This window comes from Sordaria macrospora, chromosome 4, assembly GCF_033870435.1.
Source record: "Sordaria macrospora chromosome 4, complete sequence".
NCBI classification, from domain to species: Eukaryota; Fungi; Ascomycota; class Sordariomycetes; order Sordariales; family Sordariaceae; genus Sordaria; species Sordaria macrospora.
The window spans coordinates 2592533-2618684 of record NC_089374.1 but is presented as its reverse complement, the minus strand read 5'-3'; the positions used below and the strand labels follow the sequence as shown (position 1 = coordinate 2618684).

Sequence of the window (26152 nt, the reverse complement as noted above, 5' to 3'; positions counted from 1 at the left end):
ATGCACTCTCCATGACTACACCATGTCTATATGCATACTGTGTAGATTCTAGCTCCATCTTTCAGCTGCAACCTCTTAAACGTTTGCGCCCGTGCTGACACTGTATAGCCGTCAACTCCCTCTTCACAGCCGATATAGACCGGTATGCGCCGCTTCTATACTACCTAGCTTAACTAGCCGGGAATGTCGCCACTTTCTAGATTGTCATCCAATTCCTCCTCAAGTCTACTTGCAAAGTAAGTTCAACAGCAGCACACAAAATCGGGAGTCGAGGTCGCGATGCCCATATCCACCCTGGGCATGCAAGAAATATATCCACCGCCTCCACCACCTAATGCACACCGAGAGCAGCCAAGGTGCTTTAGTGAGCTTAGGTACCGGTATGTAACATGGGTGTGAATGACACGGGGTACATATGCAACCACTATATGTACGAAATTCCAAGGGCTCGGAGAAGAGCTTCCCATCTGACCGTCGCCAAAGAGGACCAAAGTGAAACCGATGAAGGATTTTATAAGCTCACAGAGCAAGTCTGCGATGTTCACATCTTACATAGATAGATGGCCGATGGCTACAACACCTACCACCTACCATGGTGTAGCTCGCCGTTCGACCCCAAGAAAGGCCCAAGAAAGATGCAAGCATCGCACCGTTTCCCACCGTGGAACCTCGAACTCGACTTGTCTATCCAAGCCAAGAACTACATGATATCTAATAGCAGGTATACCACAAAGGTCGACAAACGGTCAGAATTCGGGTTGAGAGTTAAACTCTCGAGAGTCGAGTCCCAGTCGAGTCCTTTGAAACGTGAATGCTCCCCACTCACACACACGCACAACAGCACAACGGCATATGCAACCGCGCTTGGGCCGACCTGACGCATCTGCGCATCTGCGCGAGTACATCAGTCAGAAAAGCCAAACCAACTTCGTCCACTTACACTTTTACTTCACGGGCTCACCAATAGTCGCAAGACCCAATCACTTTGCAGCACACTCTTGCTACCCTCAGCAAAACTCACATCCAGTCAACCAACGTGTACAAACCTATCATAAAAACTCCAAAAGAAGGAGATCCTAAGAATACCGGAGTACATCTCCAACCTAACAGCCACTCTCACCAACAGAACAGTCTACCTATCCATCGCCCCCTTCCTCTATCATCTCGTCCAAAGCCTATTCGTTCAACGGTTCGATAATCCGCGCCGCCTCAGTCCGTACTCTCCGTACCGCACCGACGTGCCCTCCACCAACGTTCATCTTTATGCAGCCACTTCGATGTTCAACTTTGGCTTGCGATCATCTTCTCGCTGTTACTGGATGTACCAAGCATCAGCATTATATGCAAGAGCCATCTCCCTTTCCTCTCCTCCAGTAACCCATAATATGTTGCGCCGTGTACACTAGACAGTATCCGGCCGAAGAGGGTATGTCCTGCGAGACTATAGCATGTCCAAGTCCAGTTGCGAGTCGGAATTCCCTGAAGGTATGTACATGTGAATATCCCCTCTTTGCGCTGGGTAAATGTGCCTCCTGGGGTCAGATTGGGTATTTCCAGCCCTGACGAGTCCCTATAAATTGGAAATGCATACATGAAGATAGTCGTCCAGCAATCCTGGACATTTCTCTTTAAGCTGGAGTGGATATCTGGATGCGAGTATAGAGATAGGTAGCTGGAAAGAGAGATAGGTAATGGATCCAGGGGGCATAGCACCGGGGCCGGGGCCGGGGCTGACGGCGAACTTCCGGCGACTTGTCTAAACATACATGGTGTTGATGTCGATATGCGAAGCGCTGCAACTAAACAAACCGAGAATACATCCGCAAGCCACCAGAAAAAAAGGTGAAATTCAAAAAGCTTCTATCCAAAGCCATATGCAGTGAACGCACAGCACAATACGAACTCAAACTAAGGTAGAGTGATCCTGCACTTCCCAGATATGCCGACGGGAGTTATCAATCAGCTTCTAGACTACACTAGGACCATTTGTAAATTCAGGGAACAATGAAAGGGGCACAGTTCAGTTCATTTTGAGATCCCAACTGCTTGGGATGGGATTGAAATCCACTCCATGCATATTCATCCACATCATCCCTGTGACCTCAGCTCACTCACTTTGATATCTCCATCCAAAAACAGACAAGGAAATATCCCCAACACACCTCGTAAGCAAGAACAAAAATATACAAAAAAGATGCTGTGAGAAGAAATTGATCAAATAATTCAAGTACCGATAGGAGGAAAAAAACATACAACACCTGGGATTCGCTGGTCGTCACCGACCCAACTACTAGTCAGGCCCTCACTGGCTTATCTATGGGAGAGCGGACGGGATCCCGAGTTTTCCAGTGGGTATGGTCGTATGTACTAATCAGATCTACGGCAAGAGCTTATGATGTTGGAAGCAGCGTAGAACTAGTGTGGTGGTAGATGAGATGAACATGTTTGGTGATTTCGCGTTCGCCGTTCTTGCGTGCGTGGAGGATGGCCGAGTGATTGAAACCTCAAGGGATAGGAGCTCCACATCTGAACCAAAGAAAATCCTTTAATCCATCATGAGATGGTCTATCCTACCTCGCCTACTACCTACTTCTCTTAAGTTCTCTGCATCGTTTACCTTGCTGTCAAAATTTCATCGGGGTCGAAAAAGTATGATCAAGTACACTCATGATCAAATACACTCTTATTTTAACTACTCTGCAAAAGTAAGAAAGAAAGAAAGAAATGGGGTTTAGGCTCCTCCACCCACAGACACTATACACCAAAGTGTGAAAGCGTCTTGATAACTAAACATAGAGAGATTAAAACTTGAGAAAAGTCCAATGTCCTAAAGTAAGTAGGTAGGTAGGTAGAGGTAGATGTTGATAAGGCACAAAACTCTTTTCGTGCCTTGTGCCCACTAGTGTCTGTATGTGCGTGTGCGTGTGTTCGCCATTCGATGTTCTCGATCTTGTTCTTGTGTCTCCCCAACCACCCAGGTTCCATTCAGTCTCTCAGTCTCCCTTAACTTGCTCTCTCACTTCCATCCATCCAATATCCTGTTTCAAACAACGCTTTCTGCGTAACCACACACCATACGTGCATCCCCAACCACCTCCATCCATATTTGTCTTCTTCTTCCTACATCCTTTCTACCTGAACCTGACCTGGCACAACAGCAAGCTAGTGCCACTGTACAACCACCGCTGCGCATCCGAGCCGCATGAACCCCTTATTCCTACATTGCCACATACGCCACTTATCCCAGACAGGCTTAGTGACCAAACTTGTAGACATCGCTTAGCCTTAGTCGAGCACCCGACCGGCGACAGCAGCTGTGCTCTTGTCCTTCGTCTGCGTCTTCCTGAGAGCTTTGCCGGCTTGGATCTCGCCAAGGAGACCAGCTCTTGCAGGAGGAAGAGAGGGAACAGGAGCACCGCCAGGAGGAGGAGGCGGCGGGGGAGGAGCAGCGCCAGGAGCGGGAGCGGGAGCGGGAGGAGGAGGCGGGGGAGGAGCAGCAGGAGCTCCAGACTCAGGCATAGGAGGAGGAGGAGGCGGCGGTGGGGGAGCACCACCGCTGGGAACAGGAGGAGGACCCGGGGGAGGGGGTGGTGGAGGAGGAGGAGAGCCCGCAGACGGCTCCACTGGGGCAGGAGGAGCGGGAGGAGCAGGAGCAGGAGGAACAGGAGCAGGAGGAGCAGGAGCAGGAGGAGGCGAGCTGGGAGAGCTCACAACCGGAGGAGAGCCTGCAGTAGACTTGTCACCGGTGGCGGACAGGGGACGTGGAGGTGCCATGGTGCCGAAGAGAATGGAGGCAAGCGCAGCGGCGCTGTTGCCGCCCGGCCTGCCCTCGTCATCGGATTCATCATCGTCCGAGTCCTTGTCCGAGCCCCAGTCATCATCATCATCATCGTTGGGACGACGCCTGGAAGGCAAAACACCACTAATAGCATCGCTAATACCGCTGACAGCACCGCTAACAGCGCTGCTCACAGCAGCAGCTGGCGCGGCGGCTGCCTGCGTCATGCGGTGGAACGGGTTGGTCGAGACATCGGCCGGCGGAGGCGATGCGACTGGTGGGGCAACCGAAGGAGTGGAGGCTTCAGAGGATTGGGACATCATTCTGAAGTACGGGTTGCGACTTTCTCTCTCGGCGTTGGGGCTAGACGTAACGATTTGAGGAGGCGAGGCTACTGGGGGAGGCGAAGCCACATACGCCGGCGCGGGAGGAGGGGGAGAGTTGGCCTCCTCGCGAGTGCCGACTTGACTACCGCCGACAGTAGGGGTAGACGCCTGAGGAGTGATTTGCTCCGGGCCCTCGTCGTCGGAAGAGGAGCTGTCCTCATCGTTAATCGCTTCGAGTTGCTTGCGGAGCTCCTCTTCACGCTTGCGAGCAGCCTCAATTTCGGCACGACGAGCAGCCAGCTGGGCCTCCTTCTCCTTGGCCTCAGCCATAGCAGCCTTCTTCTTACGCTTCTCCTCCTCCTTCTTGAGCTTGCCCAGACGGACTTGCTCCTCCAGGGCCTTAAGACGAGCATCAGCTTCCGCACGTTCCTTGGCAAGTTCGTCTTCTTGGACCTTGGCGCTCTCCCTGTAATGTATTGTTAGTCACGGCGCAAATGCAAATGTGTAAACGTAGAGAACAACTTACTCAAGCTCATGAGTTTCGCGCTCCTGCTCCTCGCGCTCACGTTCCAGGCGTTCTTCCTCCGTCTTCTTAGAGACAGCCTCTTCGTCGCGTCTGTCCTCAGTCTTGCCAGCCTTTCTGGTCGGGGGCGGAGGGGGCTTGCGAGAATCGGCCTTAGGAGATGCAACGCGCGCAGGCCCGCCTTGCTCTTCAGCAAGTTTTGCTTGTCTTTCGGCCTCACGACGAGCATCTTCCTCTTCGGCCTGACGCCGCTTCTCAGCTCGCTCGGCCTTTTCGCGCTCAGCTCGCTGAGCGGCAGTCTCACCCGGCTTACCAGGAGCCTTGAGTCCGAGAGCAGCAAGGCGCTCGGCCATGCGCTGCTCAGCTTGCTGCTTGATGAAGGCAGCACGCTCTTCTGGCGTCTTGTAGGAAGAGTAAGAACCGCCGCCAGCAGTGGAGGCCGGGGTAGATGTCCGCGAAATCGACGGGGAAGCGGTTTCGACGTGGGCAGAGACGGGAGCCTCAGCCTTGACAGGTTCCTGAGTGGCCCTACGGCCGCCCTGACGGTCCTGAGACCTAATACGAGCGGCCCGGCTCTCCCGTTGAAGATCGAAGATGAAGTCTCTGACCTCGTCCTCCACGCCAAGAGCATCCTCCCAGCGACGCTTTTCGTGTTCAGAGGTGGAATCCCGAGCACCCTCCTGAAGATTATCCTCGATACCCTTTGCGAATTCGCGGACGCTATCTTCAACATCTCTGACCATGCGCTCGTTGTTCTCCTTTTCGGTCTTGATCTTGATGTTCTCCTCTTCCAAGCGCTTAGGGGCATCGGCGTCATCATCACCGATATCGATCTTCTTGCCCATCAAGGCAGCTGTACGCTGCTGCATCATAGCCTTTGCACGGGCCTTAATTCTATCGGACTCGGTGACCATACCGCCCGGGCCAGTACCAACAATCGCAGCGGCGCTGTTGGGGTGGGCCTTGGCATCCCTGAGGCGGAAGAGTTCAAGCCTGGCATCGGCAATGGCCTTCTCGGTCTTGCGAACCTGAGATGCCAGCTCTGGAATCCTGTCGGTAAGCTGCTGCAACTGGCGCTTGAGGGCGCGTCTCTCGGCGTCAGAGTCGGCACTGATCAACTGAGCATCTGGATGGTTGTCAATGTCCTCCTGGATTCTCCGGATACGGCGGTAGAGTTCGTCGGCCTCGCGGCGGTCGCGTCTGTCAAGGATATCGTCTTCCTCCATGTTCTTCTCATCCTTGAAGTCCATAGCATCAAGAAGAACCTGCTTCTCCTTGATCTTCTTGCGAAGTTGCTCAATGGTTAGTTCCTCGCTGGAGTTAGTAGAGGCCGGAGATTCGGGCCGAGGAGATGCGCCCATGCGACGACGCGCGCTGGAGCGATAGCCCACTTCCTCATCATTGTTCTTGAACACGGTAGCATCCTTACGGTTGGCCCCAGTGTTCTTGAAGGAGTGGCCTTTGAGATAGCTGACGCCGGTCTTCTGGGGGAGCAAGGAGGCTCCGGTGTTCTTGCGGAACTCAGATTCCTGGTGAAGCATGTTTTTGACCATACCAATGGACGCGCTGAGGTTTCTAGCAGAGGGAGGAACAAGCTCAGGAGGAAGCTGGTTAGGGATAGGGTAGCCATTGAGTTTGCGGTAGATAAGATGCATAGCAACCGCAAATTCGTCCAAATCCAGACGACCCTTGTTTCCATTATCGGCCAGGGTCCAAATACGCTCAAGGTCAGGCTTGTCCAAGCCACTCTGGCCAAAGATCTCAATAGCAGCATCACCTGCAATGAAACCCTTGTTCAGACCATCCCAAGCCCGGAACAGGGCATCGTACCTCGTCTTCTCGTCCTTGGTGATGGCCCAGGGAATAACGGCATTACCTTGAAGTCCAGCCGTGGTGTAATTCTGCTGTTCACGTCCCAGTTGAGGCATCATGCGAGCCTGGAGCGCATCAATGAGTGGCAATCCGGTGGCAGGCGTGTTGACAAGTCCCCATTGTCCAGGCATGCCCGTGGGCTGAGAGTTGAGAGGAGCAGCCATGCCTCCAGCGTTGGGCGAGAGACTGGAGCCAAATCCGGTCGGCATGGGAGGCATAGGAGGTCTGGGACCGGCGTAGCCAGTCGGCTGAGGGTTCATTCCCGGGAATCCAGTCTGCTGGGGTTGAAGGCCCTGGTTCTGACCCATGAAGCCGGTCTGCTGAGCAGGGAAACCAGTCATCTGCGCCTGGAGAATCGCAGAGTTCGATGGCTGAGGCTGGGGCTGTTGGATAGTCGGAGGGGCGGCCGTGTTCTGCTGAGTAGCAAAGCTAGGAGCGTTAGTTGCCGGAGCAGAGCTAGAGCCCCCGTCCTCAGCGATGCTAAAGTTAATGATATCCACCATGCTTGAAACTTCATTCTTGATATGATCGGGAAGGACATTAGGAAGTGCCTTGCCAGTGATCTTGAGATTGCAAAGGTACATGGCCAAGGCAAACTCGGGGAAGTGCAGTTGTCCGGACCTTGTGGTATCTGCCAATGTCCAGATCTGAGATAGGGAGTCTCCATCAAGCTTGGAGCGCAGGAGGAGATCCCTCGCCTTTTCACCAGACATGGTAGTCTGTCCCTCCCCGACGGCCGACTTGAAAAGGGTCTCGAACCTGGCCTGATCATGCGCCGTGATGAAAGACAGGCGGATGTTGGGGATCTTTACGGCGGTCGTCTTCGGCTCGACCCTCCGTCCCTTGCCCCCAGCCGGCTGGAAAGAGGCGGCCATCTCAGAGAAGCCCGTAGCCTGGGGCTTTACGGGAGGAGGAGGGGCGATGCCACCCTGAGCAGTCGGGGTAGGCTGTTGGGCCGGCGCCTGAATCGGCACGGAGGGGAATCCAGTCGGCTGGGGTTGCTGAATCGACGGCTGCTGCTGGAACGACTGCTGCTGGAACTGCTGGGGAATCGCTGGGACAGGAGGCATGCCGGTCTGGAACGACTGCTGCTGGGGCGCTTGAGGCTGGAAGCCAGTAGGTTGAGGCTGGAAACCGGTAAACTGTTGTTGAAGCTGAGGCTGTTGCTGCTGGACCTGCAACCCCGGGTATCCCGTGAACTGCTGCTGGAGCGGCTGCTGTTGTTGCTGGCCATAGCCGGTAGGTTGTTGACCAAAGCCGGTAGGTTGGGGAGCGAACCCGGTGGGCTGGGGCGCGAATCCGGTCGCCTGAGGCTGCATCGGGCCTTGTTGACCAAACGGACTCGGGGCGCCATATTGTTGCTGTTGCTGTTGCGGCTGCTGGCCGGGACGGAGGCTGTTGGCGCCCCCGAGGAAGGCATTCGAGTTCGAGTACATGACGGGCGATTCCTCCTCGTAGGTATTAATTGATGCGATTCGGTGGCCGCGATGGCTAAGAGTATCGGTGTCGAAGGAGAAGAGAGGCGCTAGGGATTGGCCGGGAATAGACGCAGCAACACCCGATACACGACGAGGGGAAAAGGGGGTCAAAGAGAGCGGAGAGGCAACTGGCGAGAGAGGCAGCAAGCTCCTCCTCGTCGGCAGTCACGGAATAGTGGTGACCAGGAGTTGAATTAGAGTAGTGATTATGGTGTAGATAGATAACGACGCAAATGGCAAGTATGGAATGCGATGCGCCCGTGGAAGCGCTCGTGTGATGACGACGACAACAAACAACACTGCGGCGGCGGTCGGGTGTTGTTGCAGTTGGTTCGTTGCGCGGGAGGCTGTGTCAGGGTCAGTGTACTGTCAAGTTTCAGCCAGGCAATCAGTCAACCGGTGTCACTCCTGGACCAACTGAACTGAACAGAGCGCTTGTTCCTTGGTTGGAGCCAGTTGGAAGCGGGAACTAATAACATGGAAAATGAGCAAATGGAGTCCATGTAATCCAATCAAAGCCCCCGATAGCCTCTATTTTACTCCACTATTTGCTCATGGCAGGCAAGGAAGCAACGTCGAAGCTTCCTCGTTCCAAAGTCAACTTGGGCTCTCAATGTGCAGACAGGCAGATTGGAGTGCATTGACCACCTTGTCTGTGCTTCTCTGCACGTGACAGCTTCTTTCGCTTCCTTCCCCTGAGCACGAGCCACATGAAACTGAAAGCTCCCAGAGAAGCTTGAGCCAACCAACACATGCCAAGACCCCAAACCATCGGCCGAAAGCAACGTCGGGGCTGGCCCGTGCGGCCGAATGGAGTTCCCCAGACTATCGGCTGCTCGGCCTCAAAATTTTCCAGAGACAAGCATTTGAGGTCCCCGCGCGTTCCCGCCGCCGCTCCGTCAACGGGCCAAAATAGCATGGTCGTCCTGGCTCTCTGCACGGAGTCGGGCTCCTCACCACACCTCCTCGCCACGAATTCCGACCCAGAGCTCCAGAGGATGACTCCTTTTATCCCCAGCTCCAGCCAGCCCGGTGGAGACCAGGCCGGTCACATCATCGGTTCGATGGATAACGTTTGCGTGTCATTTTGATGACCGTAAAAGTCCAGATTCGCCGGCCACAGTTTCATTGGGCCTGTGCTTTTTGTATGAGGTGGTGACGGGACGGGCAGAAACCGGAGCACTGCAGCTGGCATGCCCGACCGTCCAATCTGTCCTTTTTTGTCTGGCAAACAATCAGAAGCTTCACAAAAGTCATCGAAAGATTCGTGGGTTGCGGCAACAGGCGCCCCACCGGCAGTGTCTTGAGTTTGGCGCGCCATTGGCGATTGAGACGGTGGGCAACCCCTTGCCCAGTACGACCCAGGACCCCCTTTCTTGAGCCCCGCGATGTTGCCCGCGCAGGCCCGCCATAGCTCGAGTAGCCCACAATCGCCCGCAATCACCAACGGATGGCCACCCCTCCTTCCCTGTTTGTAACTTTTCTGAGCGCGAAGAACGGAGTTTCGTACGGAGGCAGACGGAGAATGTTGGAGTCTCTCAATGGGTCAATTGGCGGATTGGCGGGCGAGACTGACCAACACCGCATCGCCGCCCGCCTCCTTGGGCTCGCTCGCATGCCCGTGCAGAGAGGGGTGCAGTCGGAGCTGTAGAGCTGCAGATGCTACCTCTAGAGGCACAGAAAACATGCAATTCAGACCAGTCAATGCCACATCGCGTGTCTCGCTACCCTGCCGATAAAAAATAACAGATCAAAAAATCTACTTGTACTTTATACAAAGCCAAAAACTGTCCATCACATCCAATTTATTGGGATCTGCCAGCTGTCAGCCCGCGTGCATTTTGTTGAGTTTGTTCCGGTCCATCGCATTGTTCGTGAGAATCCGGCCAAAGAGAGACGAGGAGAGCTTGAGCTTGGGCGCCGTGGGTGGAAAAGAAGCCCCACACCGATCACGGCCTCCCAGCTGCCCACGCCCAGTCTCCCCAATCTCCCCAATCCCCTCCCAGCGCGGTCAAAGGTCCGAAATTCAGACTCACCGCAATCGCAACACCCCCTGGCCTTCCATCCAGCCAGCCCACTTTGCTTGGCTCCTTCCTCTCGTCTCTCTGGCCTTCCGTCCTGCCTCCAGATCTCAACCCCCTCCACTTCCTTCCTCCAGTCCCCTCATATAAATAAACTCGGACCTCCCCCTCTTCCTTTCTCCAGAAACTCCTTCCATCATTCCTCCATCCATCCTGTTCTCCTTTTCCCCTCGCATTCTTGCTCTTTGTCCCAAGAGCATTCGCGAGGTCTTTTCTATACCCCCCTAATATCCGTTTATTCACACACACATCATACACAATGGTCCAGTCATCGGTTCTGGGTTTCCCGTAAGTTCCATACATACATGCCAATTGGCTTCAGTCTACCTAGACCGACATCGCTAACATGACCATGCTTTATCCAGCCGCATGGGTGTCCTTCGTGACCTCAAGAAGGCCAACGAGGCTTACTGGGCTGACAAGATCTCCCAGGAGGCTCTCCTCGCCGAGGGTAAGAGGCTCCGTCTCGCCCACTGGCAGATCCAGAAGGATGCCGGCGTCGACATCATCCCCTCCAACGACTTCGCCCACTACGACCACGTCCTCGACCACATCCAGCTCTTCAATGTAAGTTGGCCCCCAACTATAGAACTGCCCCACCCCACCATCTCCACTTCCTGGGATCACGTCAACTGACCGTCTCCACTCTTTTACAGGCTGTCCCCGAGCGTTACACCTCCCAGAAGCTCTCCCCTCTCGATGAGTACTTCGCCATGGGCCGTGGCCACCAGAAGGGTGGTGTCGATGTCCCCGCCCTCGAGATGGTCAAGTGGTTTGACTCCAACTACCACTACGTCAAGCCCACTCTCCAGGACAACCAGACCTTCTCCCTCGCCAAGGACCCCAAGCCCGTCCGCGAGTTCCTCGAGGCCAAGGAGGCCGGTTTCCAGACCCGCCCCGTCCTTGTCGGCCCCGTCTCCTTCCTTGCTCTTGGCAAGGCTGACCGTGGCTCCTCCGTCGACCCCATCACCCTCCTCGACAAGCTTGTCCCTGTCTACGTCGAGCTCCTGAAGCAGCTCAAGGCCGCTGGTGCCGAGTCTGTTCAGATTGACGAGCCCGTCCTCGTCTTCGATCTCCGCCCCGAGGTCAAGGCTGCCTTCAAGCCCGCCTATGAGGCCATTGCCGCCGCTGGCGACGCCGTCCCCAAGGTCATCGTTGCCACCTACTTCGGTGACATCGTCCACAACTTCGACGTCCTCCCCGCTTTCTCTGCCGCTGCCGGTCTCCACGTCGACCTTGTCCGCAACCCCGAGCAGCTTGAGCCCGTCCTCAAGCAGCTCGGCCCCAACCAGATCCTCTCTGCCGGTGTTGTCGATGGTCGCAACATCTGGAAGAACGACTTCGCCAAGTCGCTCGAGATCCTCCAGACTGCCGTCAAGGCCCTCGGCCCTGAGCGCGTCATTGTCGCCACCTCCAGCTCCCTCCTCCACACTCCCCACACCCTCGCCAGCGAGAAGAAGCTCCCCTCTGATGTCTACGAGTGGTTCTCTTTCGCCGTTGAGAAGGTCAAGGAGGTCGCTACCCTTGCCAAGGCTGTGACTGAACCCGAGGCCGTCAAGGCTGAGCTCGAGGCCAACGCTGCTGCCATCAAGGCCCGCACTGACTCCAAGCGCACCAACGACCCCGCTGTCAAGGAGCGCCAGGCCCAGGTCACCCCTGAGCAGCACAACCGCAAGGCCTCCTTCGACACTCGCTACGCCGAGCAGAAGAAGCACCTTTCTCTCCCTCTCTTCCCCACCACCACCATTGGCTCTTTCCCCCAGACCTCCGAGATCCGTGTCCAGCGTAACAAGTTCACCAAGGGTGAGATCTCCGCTGAGGAGTACGAGCGCTTCATTGAGAAGGAGATTGAGCTTGCCGTCAAGATCCAGGATGAGCTTGACCTCGATGTCTACGTCCACGGTGAGCCCGAGCGTAACGACATGGTCCAGTACTTCGGTGAGCGCCTCAACGGCTACGTCTTCACCACCCACGCCTGGGTCCAGTCTTATGGCTCCCGCTGCGTCCGTCCCCCCATCATTGTCGGTGATATCTCTCGCCCCGCTCCCATGACCGTCAAGGAGTCCAAGTACGCTGCCTCCATCTCCAAGAAGCCCATGAAGGGCATGCTTACTGGCCCCGTTACCTGCCTCCGCTGGTCTTTCCCCCGTGTCGACGTTCACCAGTCCGTCCAGTGCCAGCAGCTCGCTCTGGCTCTCCGCGACGAGGTCGTCGACCTTGAGAAGAACGGCATCTACGTCATCCAGGTCGATGAGCCTGCCCTTCGTGAGGGTCTTCCCCTCCGCAAGGGTGAGGAGCGTGAGGCTTACCTCAAGTGGGCCGTCGACTCCTTCAAGCTCGCCACCGCTGGCGTCGAGAACTCCACTCAGATCCACTCTCACTTCTGCTACTCTGAGTTCCAGGACTTCTTCCATGCCATCGCTGCCCTTGATGCCGATGTCCTCTCCATCGAGAACTCCAAGTCCGATGCCAAGCTCCTCAAGGTCTTCATTGACGAGGAGTACCCCCGCCACATCGGCCCTGGTGTCTACGACATCCACTCTCCTCGTGTCCCCACCCTTGACGAGTTCAAGCAGCGCATCGAGGAGATGCTTGCCTACCTCAAGCCTGAGCAGCTCTGGATCAACCCCGACTGCGGTCTCAAGACCCGCAAGTGGGATGAGGTCAAGGGTGCTCTCTCCCACATGGTTGAGGCCGCCAAGTTCTTCCGCGAGAAGTATGCCAACAAGGCTTAAAGAGTTTTCTCGACAAATGCGCATCTCAGATGATGGGATGCGTGACGTGCTTTTAATTATTCCGGGTTTTTCTTCAACAGCATTAGCATTGACAGAGGCGGTCAAAGGGTTCACTTCACGGATTTATGTTACAAAATTATGGGAAAGGAATGATCATGATACCTCACAACAAATAGCGCCACTTCAACTCGGCGTTCGATACCACAGGGACAAGGGGAAAAACCGGATTTATGATTTTTCAACAGAGCATCAGCATTTTATGAGACGGGGTTGCCGCCATCTCAACACGGCGTTTGAGGGTATAAAAATGAAAAGGAAAACGTGGAACAGGCATGGATACTTCTCATACCACCAGGACGCTTTCTGCGTTTCTAAAATTTTATAGGAATGAAAAGGAATGGATTTTACCAGATCATTTGATATCGCGCCTCCTTCGTGACACTGGACATTTTGGTGACTGGATCTGAATGCATGCCTAATGATAATGATAGGGAGGATGATACCTGTGTCTTATGTTTCGCTCCCGATCCTATGTTCCTGAATTCATGTCATCGATGCATCATCACCGTTCAACACACCAGCCCAAGCAAGGCAAGGCAAGGCAAGGCAAGGCAGGACAGCAGACATCCATGTCAAGTAAAGTCAAACAAAGTTTAATAAATGTATACGCTAGAATTATATAAACGAATAGCAATGTGTGTAGTAAAAAGAACCTGTATCAACAAAACAGAAAACAAGAAAAAGAAAAAAATAAACCAACGCTGCGCTGCGTTGTGTTTCGTGCCAGCAAGATTCTCGCTTCTCGCTGACTGGCCTATTTCATTCCTCCCTCCCTCCTTCTTCCCCACACCGCTCGTTAAGGTATCCGGGTATGTAACGCTCCCCCCAATTTTGTAGACTTGAATATCGGTTATCGGCAGAAATGGTATAAGTGGCAGGAAGAGTCCACCACGAAGCCAAGTGACGGAAGTACCCACTCAGGGAAACAGGCGTGAAAACACCATTCGACCCAAGCTACCTTCCGTCAACAGTGGCTGTGGCTTCATCTTCATCTTCATCCATCCATCCATCCATCCATCCATCCATCCATCCATCCATCCATCCATCCATCCATCCATCCATCCAGATATATTCTTTTAAATTCATCATGTCCGTCCGAATTCTGAAACCAAGTACTACATCCGTTTGTCGTGTAGTATGGTCCGAACCCATGGATATATCGAGCCCCAGCCAGCCAGGCTGGAACTGTATGTCTGTCTGTGTGTCGTCGAAAGTAAACTGTGTGACGTTATGTGCTTGTTTGCAAATAAACAAACTGAACGAGGTCGAAGGAAATTCGACCCTTCTCTCCGTATATCGAGGGAGCTGGGTGCTCGTTTAACAATTAAGCCCCGAGAAGTCTCAGACTGCAAATAGGACCTCTAAAACCGTACCTCAAATGCGCTTCAGAAGACCCAGACCGTGACCCGCATCGGCGCACTAAGCGTTGTTTTCACGAATCTGCAACTGCGCAAAGGCCTCGCTGGTGTTCAGCTTCCCATTCACAGTGGTGACATTGACATCCATCGACTGCTTTCCGTCCCCATTAGCACTTCCAGCAGAGCTAGTAGCGTTGGTGGTGGGGGTCATTCCCAGGTCCAGCGGGCTGTTGGGTTCGGATCCGCCATCGGGCGTCGGTAGGGCCGAGGTGATATGGAGAGAGGGCGATGCCGGACCGAGCGAGGGGGGCGTACTGTTGCCGTTCTTGGCAAGTTTCTCCTTCTTTTCAATGTCCTTCCTCAGCTCGTTGATGATACCTTGGAACTTCTTGAGGGCGTTTCGCTGCCTCTCGTCTAGGCCCTTGTGGTTCTTGAGAAGCTCGTTGATCTTGGGCTCGAGCGTGTCGACAAAGAATTGCTGTTCTTCAATGACGAACGTCGAGTGCTTGACGAGTTTGTCTGTTTTGTATGTTAGCGGCTATCTTTGGTGGAAATACGGAGGCCATCTTTCAACTTACGAATCACGTAGTTGGCAAAATGATCCAGCATGAGATACCGCAGAAACGAATCGGGCGACTGCTGTTCTGAGGAATATCCTCCAACCCCGTCTTGCGGGTTGAAGAACATGTCCCTAATACGGCGAACGTCCTCCGGCGTGCCATACTTGATGCACTTCTCCACCACGTTCGAAGCGTGTTTGTGTGTGGAGAGGGCGACCGCCTGGGACATGACTGTAGCGATCATGCGGGCGCGGTCTTCGGATTTCCCTGCTTCGATGATGTGCTGGGCAACATAGTTTCCGTACGCATCTGTGATCAATGTGTGGGCACCCTTGTGCAACTCCGACACAAGATAGAGCCTGTCCTCTTCGTTTCCGTGCTCCAAGGTTCGCTGGATGACTCTGCAAGCGTACTGGTTAAGCGCCAGTTCCATCACCTTGCCAGGCCCTCTGAAGGAGTCGTAGATGAACCCAATGTTCTCTCGGGGCAAGAGCTTGATGATCATCTGGATCACATGGTTGCCCTCCTGGGACTTGTTGAGTTTGTCGATGTGACCTCTTAACTCACTTACAAGCTCAACCTTGTAATTGCTGAAGATGTTGTCGAGGGCCTTTTGCACAACCCGGCAGCCGTACTTGTTCTCCGAAAGTCGCAACATGTTGTCCTTGATCACGAGTGCCATTTTGGTCTTCTGCTCCTGCGTGCCGTGTTCGAAAAACTTCTGCACGACGTAGTTCCCGTACACATCAGTCATGAGGGGTATCAGCTCATCATAGAGCTCTTGGAAGACAAACGTCTTCTCTTCACTGCTGGCAGACTGGAGCTTTTCCTGAATGAACCTGGAACCGGTCCTGTCGGCAGCAAAGTCCGCAATCGACCCTTGGATTTGCTAGTTCAACGTTAGTTTCGCTACAAGCAGAGCTACTTCCATAGAAGAGAGACTTACCTTGAGATCCCACTTTTGCGGCGCATTACGGCTGTTCAAGTATTCACGGAGCTTGGCATTCTGCACGCTTCCAGAACCCATCGCACCCATGACCAAGCCATTCGTCGGCAAAGAAGGATGTGGGTATGCCGCGCCCATTCCCAGATTCGTGGCCATGTTGTACATCTGTAATTGCTGCTGAAACAATACGGGATCGATAGGCACATTCGACGTAGGCTGAGGCTGCTGACTGAAAGACTGACTGCTGGCTCGGCGGTCGAAGTTCGTGGGGGTTGAATAGTCGCGTCTAGACTGTGTCTGTGAGAAACTTGAGCGAGAATGTTGACCGCTGCCAAAGTTTGTGAAGTTGTTGATGGTGAAGCCAGAGTTTTGGTGGAATGCGTTGTCACTCTGGAATCTGTTGCCAGTCGGGAGTCCAACACTATCCGCGAATCCACTTCCGTTTGCAAATCCATTGCCGTTTGAGAACCCATTGCCAGCCTGGAATCCGTTGACGGATTCACCGTTCCAAGTTGTCGGACTCGCGGGCGTGAAAGGCCGGGCTGAGGCAGCCACAGAAGGTGACGAATTGTTCCAGGGGTTCGAAGGAAATACCGGGCGCTCGGTAGAGGTATCCGGTATCTCTGCTAGCGGCCTCTGTGGCAGCCAAGAAGCACTTGTCTGCACACCCCCATCCCCAACGCTGCCTCGGTTGTTGCTCTTCCAGGTCTGAGAAAAGCTCGAAGTGGTGGGGACGACCGATGATCGATGCGAGAGTTGTGTCGCGTCAAATAATTGCAAACTAAGCTCATGCCGCTCCGTCGATTCGGAAGGGCCCGATGATGCGATGTTGAAGGCGCCCGCGCCCGCGCGCTCACCCGCCTGCTCCAAGATACCAAATCCGTGATCGTGGGAAGGGCGTCTCATGGAGGAGTTCATTCCACCGAGCTGATAGGAAAGACCTGGAGGGACCGAGGTCTTGGGGGACGAGCCGTTCGTTCCATTGCGGGTGTGTACCATCTGGTTGGGGTAAGAGTAAGACCAGTCGTTAGAGCCACTGGAAGTGCTCGAAGGCCGGTCACCGGCCTCAGACACAACATTAGGACTGGACCATATCGACGGAACATACTCAAAGCTTGCCCGTTGCGGATGGTTATGCAAATTACTTGAATGGTTATTCGGGTTGTTCTCGGGGCGGAACGGAGGGAAGCCCCCACGTGGACCTGGGCCACGACCCATGTTGGGCTGCATTGCCAACGGTTAGCTGAGACCCTCTGATGTCGAAATCAGATGGGCGATATGGTGGTTGAAACTACTGCCGTATCGACAGATGATGGGTATATAAAAAGTATTGTGGTAACTCGATAAGTGTGAGACGAGTGGGCTTACCGATTTGTTAGGAGACATGATGCCGATCCTCAAGATACGGTTAGAGTATCGAGATGGTTGATTATTGCAGTGTTCTCGAATTAATACTCTGGAGATGAAACCTCGAGTGGTCTATCGGATACAACGTCTTGCTCTGGTACGAAGTATATGGCATATGTGCTGTATCGGACGAAGATGCGTAAGTTGATACTCATACAGAAGATGAATGGGCTTATGAGACTGATGGTTGATGGCAACAAGGAAGAGGGCCGGGGATGTTTTCGATTGCGGGAAGATGAAGAGAGTTGGTTTATGGAAATTATATTGACAGGAAAAGGAGCCCTATGCCCTGGGGGATCAAAGAGTAACAGGAATTCGGATTGGGCGAGCACGGGTTTGATGAAGATAGGGTGCATATCATGTGAAAAGGCTCGGGCTGCAGTGTACGGACGGGTTGGAGCCCTGGCCCACCTTGCAGGAAGATGGTGAAGTCCGGAAATGAGAAAAATACAGCCCAAAGGGTACCTTTACGGCAAAGGGCATGCGGCTACCGTCCTTTACTCCTTCCTGCCTTGAGGCCGAACTTTGATGGTGCGGCCGCCAGTAGTGGGGAGGACGATGACGCTTGAAGCTCCACTAGCACTGGCTGGGCAAGAACTGACGAGATTCGATCGCAGTAACAGAGGTAATGAGGTGCACTGTATGGTGATTCACAGAACGAGGAGTATGGCATGAGAGCAAGGGAACAAGTTATGAATGGTAACAGAAAACATAGTTTGTGTCATGTCATGATGTGTGGAAAGGCTGGAAGGAAGTGAGTATCGGGCATCGAGACAAGAGAAGGCGGGGGCGACGAGAAGAGGCACAAGAAAAGCGACGGCAGCGTTCCGCCACCATGAAGACGGCACAGGATGGGGCAAACCCAAGGACAACTACTGCCCTTGAGCCTCTCGCTTCTCTTCGCGTCGCGCCTGCCCGCCTGGGCAGTCTTGACACCGGCATCCGGACTTCGGAGGGTCTAGACCGGGACCCGACACTGGACGGGACTACCCGCGGGGGAAAGCGGAGCAACCTATACCGGCGGGAGGTGGCCGGTAGTCGTCGGGAGTGGAGATGGGCAGCGGCGGGCGGGGGAGCAACGACGTTTCCTCCTCCCCCTTGAGAGACGGGATAAAAAGAAACTGTGGGGGAGCGGGGGAACTTTTGCACTTACCATAGGCCGAAGTCGACTGTCCAAAAGGTGTCGTGGATGTATACCTTTGTTGCAGTAGTAGTTCTGGACAAGAAGAGAAACAGAATCTCCGAAGGTAAGGCGTCGGGCGCTGCTCGGCTGTTGTTGAGCAGACTGGCCACCTGGGTGTTTATAAAACGGGTTGCACTCCCCTTCGAAATGAAACTGTTTGGCAAATGTAGTGCTTGGGAGGAGAGTGGTTGCTTTGGCTGAGGTTGCAGTCTCAGACGTTGGAGACGTACAAACTGAAAAACCGGGGTAGGTAGGTACTAGGGTAGCAAGGTACGTGGTGGCCGTGGTGGTTCAGGCCAGGGTGCTATGTAACAACAGCCAACCGAAAGAAGTGAAGTAGTGCTCGGAGTACCTCTATATGACGGGAAGCCTAAGTAAGGTAAGATCCCATGTTCAAAGCGACGGGCGTAGGAACAAGCCCAACCGCTGGTTGGTGAGAATATAGCGACCAGAAAGGGATCCGTATGATAGGTTGCCGGGTTTGGTGTCGAACCAAGGGAACAGAAAGAGGGTGAAGAATCAATCAGGACATGGATGGATGTGCTTTATAGACAAGTGGTGGAAGGGAGCAGGAAGAAAAGGATGAGATGGAGAGGGACAGGCAGCTCCAGAGGGCGGTGGGCGCAGGGTGAGTGAGAACACAAGGACGGAACTAGGACGGCGTCCGCAGCGTATGCCGACCGAGTGACTGGCTGACGGAATGGAATAAAGCCAACTTGGTGGTTGTGCGTGCCCTCGGTTGATGCAGCAGACCTCGAGTGCCTTAGGTAACTCCCATTCAGTTGCAGGAGTCCCTGTTTCTATGTGTATGTAAGGTAGGTATGTGAGTTTGTGTCGTCGAGACGTTCGGGACCTGGGCTGGGCGCGCGCGCGGCGGAGGGATGAACCAGGGTCAAGTGGAAGTTGGTGGAGGTGGACGGCGGGACTGCACGCGGGCACGCAATGTGGGCTGGGGGACTCCTTCCTGGAGACTGGGACTGGCCGCGAACAGGGCGGGCGTGCTGCTGCGAAGTGGGGGATCGCCCAAGATATAGGGAGAGCCCCGGCTGCAACTTTTTGTTTCGTCACGGTCCAATTGCGTTTGATGGTCTCCTGCCGGGAATGATACACGCCAGGGATACACGGGGGTTTTGCCCTGAAAATCAACCCTTTCAGTTTTGTTACGGTTTTCATAGAGGTATGTTACCAACCTGAACCTAACGGCGGCGGCATCCAACAAAGTCGATTGAATGCCTGAAGTGCCTGGTCCAACTTGTCGTGCTTTTTTTGGTGGCAGGGCCTGGCTGCACGCCGCTGGGCTGGCATAAAGCAAATCGTAGACAGTGGCAAGTCGAGGTTTCTTGGAAGATGCAAAAGGTATTCTCGAATGGACTTTCCTGTCGATGATGGATGTCGAGTCTCCTGTTGTTCTGTGGATGCTGCAGCTGTTCTGTTTGGTGGTGTTTTCGGTTAGTGCCGACAGTGTGGAGTTTTTAGCTCCCTTGTTACAGGTTACAGGGTTCACAAGTTCAAAGGGGTCCGTTCACGTTGGGGCTTCGTTCGGGCAGATGTCCGTGCCTGACAATCTCCCTTGGTTGATCCAAACCTGCACTCCAGCCAACACTGCATGCAGCGAGCATGACACAAACCTCCAAGCTTCGAACCTGCCCGGCTGTTCTGTCTAGAAAATTCCGCCAGTTCAACAAAGTGCCATCCATTTCCTGTAGAGCACGCCTTCGCTCTTTGTGCAGCCGGCCCAGCAGAAGCCTGGTACCTGCCTGTGGCGGGAGAGAGGGGCGAGATCTTCGATGGCCAACGGACTGAATACGACGGATGCGTATGTGTGTTGGTACCTACGCAGCTACGCACCTCGCATATCTCTCACATCTCTCACATCGCACATCTGAAGGGTCGAAATAGATAAGGCGGAGACGATATGACGTCGATAACGCAAGGCTTGGGAAATGACCAAATGAAGTTCTAGATGGCGACCGCGTTGTTGGGCAAGTTCCGCTTATAGATCGCTCTCTTGCTTGTCTTGTCTTCCGGCAGCGAAAGATATCTATCTTCCGAATACCAAGGTGTGGAACAGTTGGACAGTTCAGTTGGACAGCCTTGGACCGACCGTTAGTAGGTGGTCGATGTTGGTTGATCGCTGGTCACAACTTTTCCTTTTGTGTTGGTTTCGATCCCCAAAACCCAAAGGTACTTTGAAAGTCTGCTAACATTAACAGTCCAGCTCTTGTTCGAAGAAAGCCACAACACATTAACCTGCACGCAAACCAAGTCATGGCTGAAATCAGCCCTCAAGTTCTTTCTGCTTGACGACCTTCGAGGAGTGACAGACAGGCCGGGCCAACGAGAACAAAGGGGGCAGTCTTGCAGGTCTAGCAGGACTGTAGACCACCAGCAAGTAACCGAAGCCATCCGTCCGGTTTGGTGACACCGCAACAACAACAACAACAATGCTGCGTTACGATAACCTACATCTACGTGATGGCACGCCCGCCCCAGCCGTTACTTGCCTCCTCCGGGAGCGCTAGGTAGACTTTCGACTACTTGGGGAGATATTTGGTGTCTGACTGGTTTGTTCCGGAAGAAAGAGTGGGTGGGCTTCCCGTTGGCGCTGGTGGGAAATATCGAGGAATAATCTCTATGATAACAGGTAATTTCCACGACGTTGGTTCCTCCCAACCTTTGACTATTGCTTTCTTCTTTTCCGAGCTTGCGGCAATCTGCGTATTGTTTGCAGATTACGTCGCTAGGGTACCCATTATGTTTGCTTTATATATCGCCGGGATTAAGGATAGGTCGCGGAACATGCTGAATGACCGACAGATAACAGGTTATCCTACAAAGAGCAAGGCCGAGGACGACAAACCAACGGCCATTAAAGTATAAGTATACGGGCAGTGTGTGCCTCTCCAGTTTCACAATTTGTTGGCCATAACGGTTGTATATGTTCAACTGATGTCTGTCCAATACTCATAATAAAGAGGGCCGCTTTCAAACGCCAGCCACTGGCCTAGACCTAGGTGAAAGACGAGCTTTTGTCGGCCGGACGGACACGGCTGACTAGGGTGGCCGGGTCCTCTGCCATGAATGTCTTGTAGCTAGTAGTGATGGATATGTTACTCATGTATTGAGCAGGATCTGGCATGAGGATAACACAATGTCTGTTGACATGCAGCAGTCAAACTAGTCAAGTTACATATTCCGTGAACTGTTGTGCTATGCGGGACTGACTGCCGGTCCTCAGAGGTGGCCGACCACCTTCAACCATCCGATGGTATGAAGGGAAACGTTTGTTAAGAGACACCAGGAGGTTGTTTCATAGTCTCATAAATCACATAGAGTAGGCGGGGGCCTACTAACAAAAATCACGTCTCCAAGTGTGAAGCAAGGGATGGTGGTTTCCTGTCAAGGCTCCATCGTTGGAGGAATGCCCTTTGTCTGCTGTCCTTGTCCGTTCCGCCTAAGATCAGGCGAGGGAAAAGACCGAGGATATGTGAAAGGCGCATGTCTCGCCGCTATTCCAACATGCTGACTGGGGTTCCCGTTACCCTTTGTATACATTCGCATTTGCTGTTTCATAAATGGGCGCCGTTTGTGACACCCGCTGGTCTCGATTCCAACGGTAAAACAAAACGGCTTCGGGCACCAACCGGACTGGGAGGAGGATGTTGTACACCCTCAATACGTACGGGAGCCCATGCTATTTGCGTGGAATGCGCAAATTATTGTCAGTCTATTGTTGTAAAGTAGGTAACAAGTAACAAGCGTGCGAACTGGACCAGGATTGCCGTCTGGTACATTCGCTGTTCCTCCAGTTTTCGCATCGCGTTTGTTCCGTCGCAAAATACGATTAGTGAGGCTAGAAGCTGGGGAATATGGCAGGATGTGCCGTGATGGTCCTTGGGTATGCTGAGGTTGGCAATGTCTCAGCTTGCGCGACTCGGGAGAGCCCGCAAGAATGGCGTATGCACATCACTGCTCAGATTGATCGCTCATCGGGAGTGCAAGATACGGTTTGTCGATCGTATGCGTGCGGATGTTGTAGTTGGCACTGGGCTGAACCAGGGTGATTGTTTTGAACCGTTGTTAGTATCACCAACTCACTCTTGCCAGGGATTGAAAAGATTGGGAGATCCTCCTCAGCTTCAGCGGCCAATGCCAACAAGCAGTCCTTTGAATCGAGAACGCCAACCGTACCCGCCTTTTGCGACACATTTTCCACCCCTCCTGGAGAGCCAGCATTCGGTTTTGAACAACTCTCATGCGGCTCCCAACTACTCTCCAGCTCACTACTACCCACCACCGCTGCGAAAGCAAGCGCAGCGAATCGTATAATAGGAGATCGGAGGGAGCACGTGAAATACTGTTCTTGTGAGCATCTTGGCCAGAAGCATCCCTTCCCTCCGTCATCGTTCCGACGTTCTCAGAGACCGATTTAGTTTGGATTGTCCACGTTTAAAAGAGCTCTTGAACGTTGGCGCCATACCAACCGGCGTACCGGCTCGCAGACACTCAACCCGAAAACTGGATTCCAGAATCGATTTCTCCCAGACGAGCTGTGTCGAGAGTCCAACACTGGCTGGAAAGAAGGGCACGACGTACTTTGACATGAGTGGAAACATGGCAACAGTATACCCAACTGCTCATGTGACCAAAAGGGTTCGCCCTGTTGCTCCGGTACATGAGCTTTTCACGTCTCACAAGAGGAAAGTGGCAATCCCCAAGTGGTCTGAGAGCACATTGTTGTCGCACCCTCCAGTCACTGACCTTTGACACGGTCGCCTGCAGTCAAGGCCGTCTGGCTGAAGGATCTGCTCCAACAATCGCAGTAGGACAGCATGTCGTTACAGTGCCAAGCGGCTCCGGGTCCGGCAGCGGAATTACAAACCAACAGAAATCCGACAAAGTCGATGGATGTTGATGGTGATTCCTTTCCATTTGAGTCTGCCAGACCTTGCGAGTGTTTTGGGTCGTTGTGGTCACAAGTCCTCATAACCATGCTCATTCGAGAAGGCCGGCCAGCCAACTCAACCCATTAGCGCCGCGAAGATGAAAACATCCGGATGGCGCATCTGCCGCAGGAACACTTGTTCAGAGGAGACAGAGAAAGTTGCCAAGACTTGGGCGCCAGTGTTGCCTTCAGTCATCCCTGGACCGCTTCCAGAATCATCAGGTCTGGCATACCTAGTAAGACAGACATCGGAACTCTGGCGAAGTGTTCGTCGTACCAAGTAGTATGGCGATGAATTGTAGCCGACAACAGGACCCCAAAGCCAATTGAGGGCGAATCGCCAAAGAAATCCTGTCGGCTTGTCCTTGATGAGTGTCGTCTGTGGCTCGCCAGATAAGGCACAGAGGGATGCGGGGGAATGGTGAAGACTGATCATTGGATGTCGCCGTACCGCGAAGCTGCAGCCTTATGGGTTAGTGATCAGAATGGCGCCTGTTCGTCGGCATCAACCGAGCGCTGACTGAGTGAGCTCTGGACGTTGGTGATCATGGCAGGTAAGCACGAAGCGGCGCTGTGATGCAAGTGCGTCAGAACTGGAGTCGGTGGCGTGTTGAAGATGAATGGTTGTGTGTAAACGGTGGTGCGCTGGCAAAAGGAGGCGATACGCCGGGCAGAAAGAAGAGTGAGGAAAGGAGGAAGGAAACTAGGACAAGACACTCAGAGGTGACGAGAAACTAAACAAAAGCACCTGACAGATTCGGACGAATCAATGTCGTTGCTCGTCTTTGCAGCAGAGGAAGGAAGTTGTTTCTGGCGGTTGCAACTGAGCTAGAGGTAAGAACGACTGAGCCAGTGAGCCAAGACGGGACCTGGAGGTACCAAGCGCTTATCGATAAGCCGGGACAAGTTCGACTTGGGGCCTCGATGATGGCTTCAGGCGAGTGTCCACCGACCCAGATGAAGCAAATGCACTGGAATTGTGACGAGACATTGACAAACTTCTTCACAGCCAGGCGAACGCCCTCATCCCAGCAATATGCGGCCCACATTGCAATGCTGCATTGCGCATTGTCATGCAATCTTGGGGGGCGGAAAGCCGAATCGAGCACGAGCCATGGTTCATTCGTGGTTTCCCTTTCCATTTTCCAGTTCTGAGGGTGACCCGTCCACACCCTGCGATCCAAAAACAGAGCCAAATGGGCCCTAGGCGACAATCACAAATTGGACCCGCCCTCATCGACCGCTTGACAGTATGATTGGACAGCCCCCGTATTGGGCGGGGCCGTCATCCCAATCTCGAAAGCGAATGGAGCGTGGACGGCGTGCTCTGGTTGGCGCCCTGGATGAGCTTTTGAGCGGCCCCTGCTTTTGGTGTGCAGGTCGAAAAAGTGCCTGTTCCTGTTTGGGTTGTAGCTCCTTTTTGTTCCCCAGCTCCCCCTGACGGATGGAGCCCTGCGAGCCCACCAGATCCCACACGCGAGCCCGTTGCGGCCAGTCAAGCACCTCGAGCCAAACGGCCAGGGCAGGATGGCACTGGGATGGCACCCTCCTGGCCGGGATGGAGTCTGGTAGAGCCTGTGCCTGGGGGGGTTGTCAGGCCGGGCCAGAAGGCCAGCGCCCGTCTTGTCGCTCGCTCTCTTGAACCGGCCGGGTCCTTCTTGTTCTCCTCTTTTGCTTTCCCCCAACTCCTCCATCCCAACTTCTTCAACCAAACACCAAACCATCGTCGGCGTCAACGGTCTAGGGGACTGCACTTTGTCATTCTTTCCAACCAACCCATTCCTTCCTTCGCAACCCCCTTGGTCTCGACTTCACTCTCTTAGTCGATTCCGTCCAGTCTTTTTTTCCCTTTTCACGCAGATCCCCACCGACCACGACGCTTTTGGACCAGACGATATATCTTGGGTAGATTCGTGATACGGCCATCCCTTGCGTACGTCTCCGAGCAGAGCCCCCTGAGCGCCTGACCCCCCTGAGCCCAAGAGTCCAAGAGTCCAAGAGCCCATAGAGTCTCTGCATAGCAGTCCAGGAATGGGAACTAGACTATGGACAAAGACCAAACTCGCGATCCTTGGGCATTGCGCGCCAACAACCATGAGATGAGGCAACTTGCTAACCGTCTGACTTCACAGATCCAGAATCCCGGTATATCCATCGTTTATAGCCTTTGAAGAAGCATTACCGAGTCCCACGACCAATCTTACATCGACGACCCGACATTCGTTCTACCAAGCGTACATACACGCGTACAACACACTCGTACACCACATACCACCACATATAAACCTTACACTCTTTACATACACCAAACTTCAAAATGGAGTCGCTCAAAAGCTTTGTTCGCCGCACCGTCGACGATGAGTCGCCTAATGCCAACCTCGTCAACCTAATGATCGCCCTCCTGGTGCTCGTCTTTTGCGCCCTTCTTTCAGTCACCATTCTCTTGCTCCTCAAGAGAATCAAGCAAAAGACCACCGGACACAACGAGAGTCTTCCTCAGTACCACGACGAACAGAAGCGTTCCAGTAATCACCGACGCCTTACGATCTCGACCGGGCCCGGCGCCCCCCGGTCTAGCGTCATTGTCTTCAAGGATGGACAGCCCATGCTGCAGAACCCGTCTTCCCCTCCTCACTCGCCCGACAACGTTCCCGAAATCCACATTACGTTCCCTGATGAGCAGGATGATCAAGGCCGCCAGCGCAGCGGTCGCGTCCTCGTTGTCAGACTTGGAGAGTCGACCATTGGCCTCGAGCCCCGCCAGGATGAGCAGCTCCCTGCCTACGAGAAGGAAAGCAACTCGCAGTTTGTCTCCGTCGACATCGAGAAGATCGGCGGACTCAAGGAGAAGGAGTACCGTTAAAGTGTAAATATAAACGGCACAACTCAAAAAAAAAAAA

General features: G+C 53.8%; 5 protein-coding genes across 5 annotated transcripts; 3 read left to right on the top strand and 2 right to left on the bottom strand.

Moving 5' to 3' along the window:
- Nucleotides 1–2665: 2665 nt before the first annotated feature.
- SMAC4_05347 (uncharacterized protein) lies at nt 2666–8608 on the bottom strand. The gene is made up of 2 exons (XM_066090273.1): nt 4631–8608; nt 2666–4570 (listed from the first exon to the last, which is right to left on the bottom strand). The coding sequence occupies exons 1-2, from the start codon at nt 7933–7935 to the stop codon at nt 3286–3288; spliced, it is 4590 nt and encodes a 1529-aa protein (XP_065946851.1). The 5' UTR covers nt 7936–8608; the 3' UTR covers nt 2666–3285.
- Nucleotides 8609–8729: 121 nt separating this feature from the next.
- Nucleotides 8730–9068, top strand: SMAC4_05346 (uncharacterized protein; the record flags this gene model as incomplete). Its single annotated transcript, XM_003346403.1, has 1 exon — nt 8730–9068. The coding sequence occupies one exon, from the start codon at nt 8730–8732 to the stop codon at nt 9066–9068; it is 339 nt and encodes a 112-aa protein (XP_003346451.1).
- A 798-nt stretch (nt 9069–9866) lies between these two features.
- SMAC4_05345 (uncharacterized protein) lies at nt 9867–13201 on the top strand. The gene is made up of 3 exons (XM_003346402.2): nt 9867–10346; nt 10424–10625; nt 10715–13201. The coding sequence occupies exons 1-3, from the start codon at nt 10318–10320 to the stop codon at nt 12791–12793; spliced, it is 2310 nt and encodes a 769-aa protein (XP_003346450.1). The 5' UTR covers nt 9867–10317; the 3' UTR covers nt 12794–13201.
- A 558-nt stretch (nt 13202–13759) lies between these two features.
- On the bottom strand, nt 13760–17563 carry SMAC4_05344 (uncharacterized protein). The gene is made up of 4 exons (XM_003346401.2): nt 17086–17563; nt 15718–16941; nt 14790–15660; nt 13760–14730 (listed from the first exon to the last, which is right to left on the bottom strand). Exons 1-4 carry the CDS (start codon nt 17101–17103, stop codon nt 14273–14275), a joined length of 2571 nt encoding a protein of 856 aa, XP_003346449.1. The 5' UTR covers nt 17104–17563; the 3' UTR covers nt 13760–14272.
- Nucleotides 17564–25569: 8006 nt separating this feature from the next.
- SMAC4_05343 (uncharacterized protein) lies at nt 25570–26115 on the top strand (the record flags this gene model as incomplete). Its single annotated transcript, XM_003346400.1, has 1 exon — nt 25570–26115. The coding sequence occupies one exon, from the start codon at nt 25570–25572 to the stop codon at nt 26113–26115; it is 546 nt and encodes a 181-aa protein (XP_003346448.1).
- Between the last annotated feature and the right edge of the window lie 37 nt (nt 26116–26152).

What these genes read in the sequence shown, in the direction of transcription:
- SMAC4_05345 (XM_003346402.2), top strand. Translation starts at nt 10,318, where the DNA reads ATGGTCCAGTCATCGGTTCTGGGTTTCCC. An exon ending in TCATCGGTTCTGGGTTTCCC is followed by an intron (nt 10,347 to 10,423) that starts GTAAGTTCCATA and finishes TGCTTTATCCAG; the next exon opens with CCGCATGGGTGTCCTTCGTG. An exon ending in ACCACATCCAGCTCTTCAAT is followed by an intron (nt 10,626 to 10,714) that starts GTAAGTTGGCCC and finishes ACTCTTTTACAG; the next exon opens with GCTGTCCCCGAGCGTTACAC.
- SMAC4_05344 (XM_003346401.2), bottom strand. An exon ending in CGCAAAAGTGGGATCTCAAG is followed by an intron (nt 15,661 to 15,717) that starts GTAAGTCTCTCT and finishes ACGTTGAACTAG; the next exon opens with CAAATCCAAGGGTCGATTGC. An exon ending in TTTTGCCAACTACGTGATTC is followed by an intron (nt 14,731 to 14,789) that starts GTAAGTTGAAAG and finishes CATACAAAACAG; the next exon opens with ACAAACTCGTCAAGCACTCG.
- SMAC4_05347 (XM_066090273.1), bottom strand. Translation starts at nt 7,935, where the DNA reads ATGTACTCGAACTCGAATGCCTTCCTCGGGGGCGCCAACAGCCTCCGT. An exon ending in CGCGAAACTCATGAGCTTGA is followed by an intron (nt 4,571 to 4,630) that starts GTAAGTTGTTCT and finishes AATACATTACAG; the next exon opens with GGAGAGCGCCAAGGTCCAAG.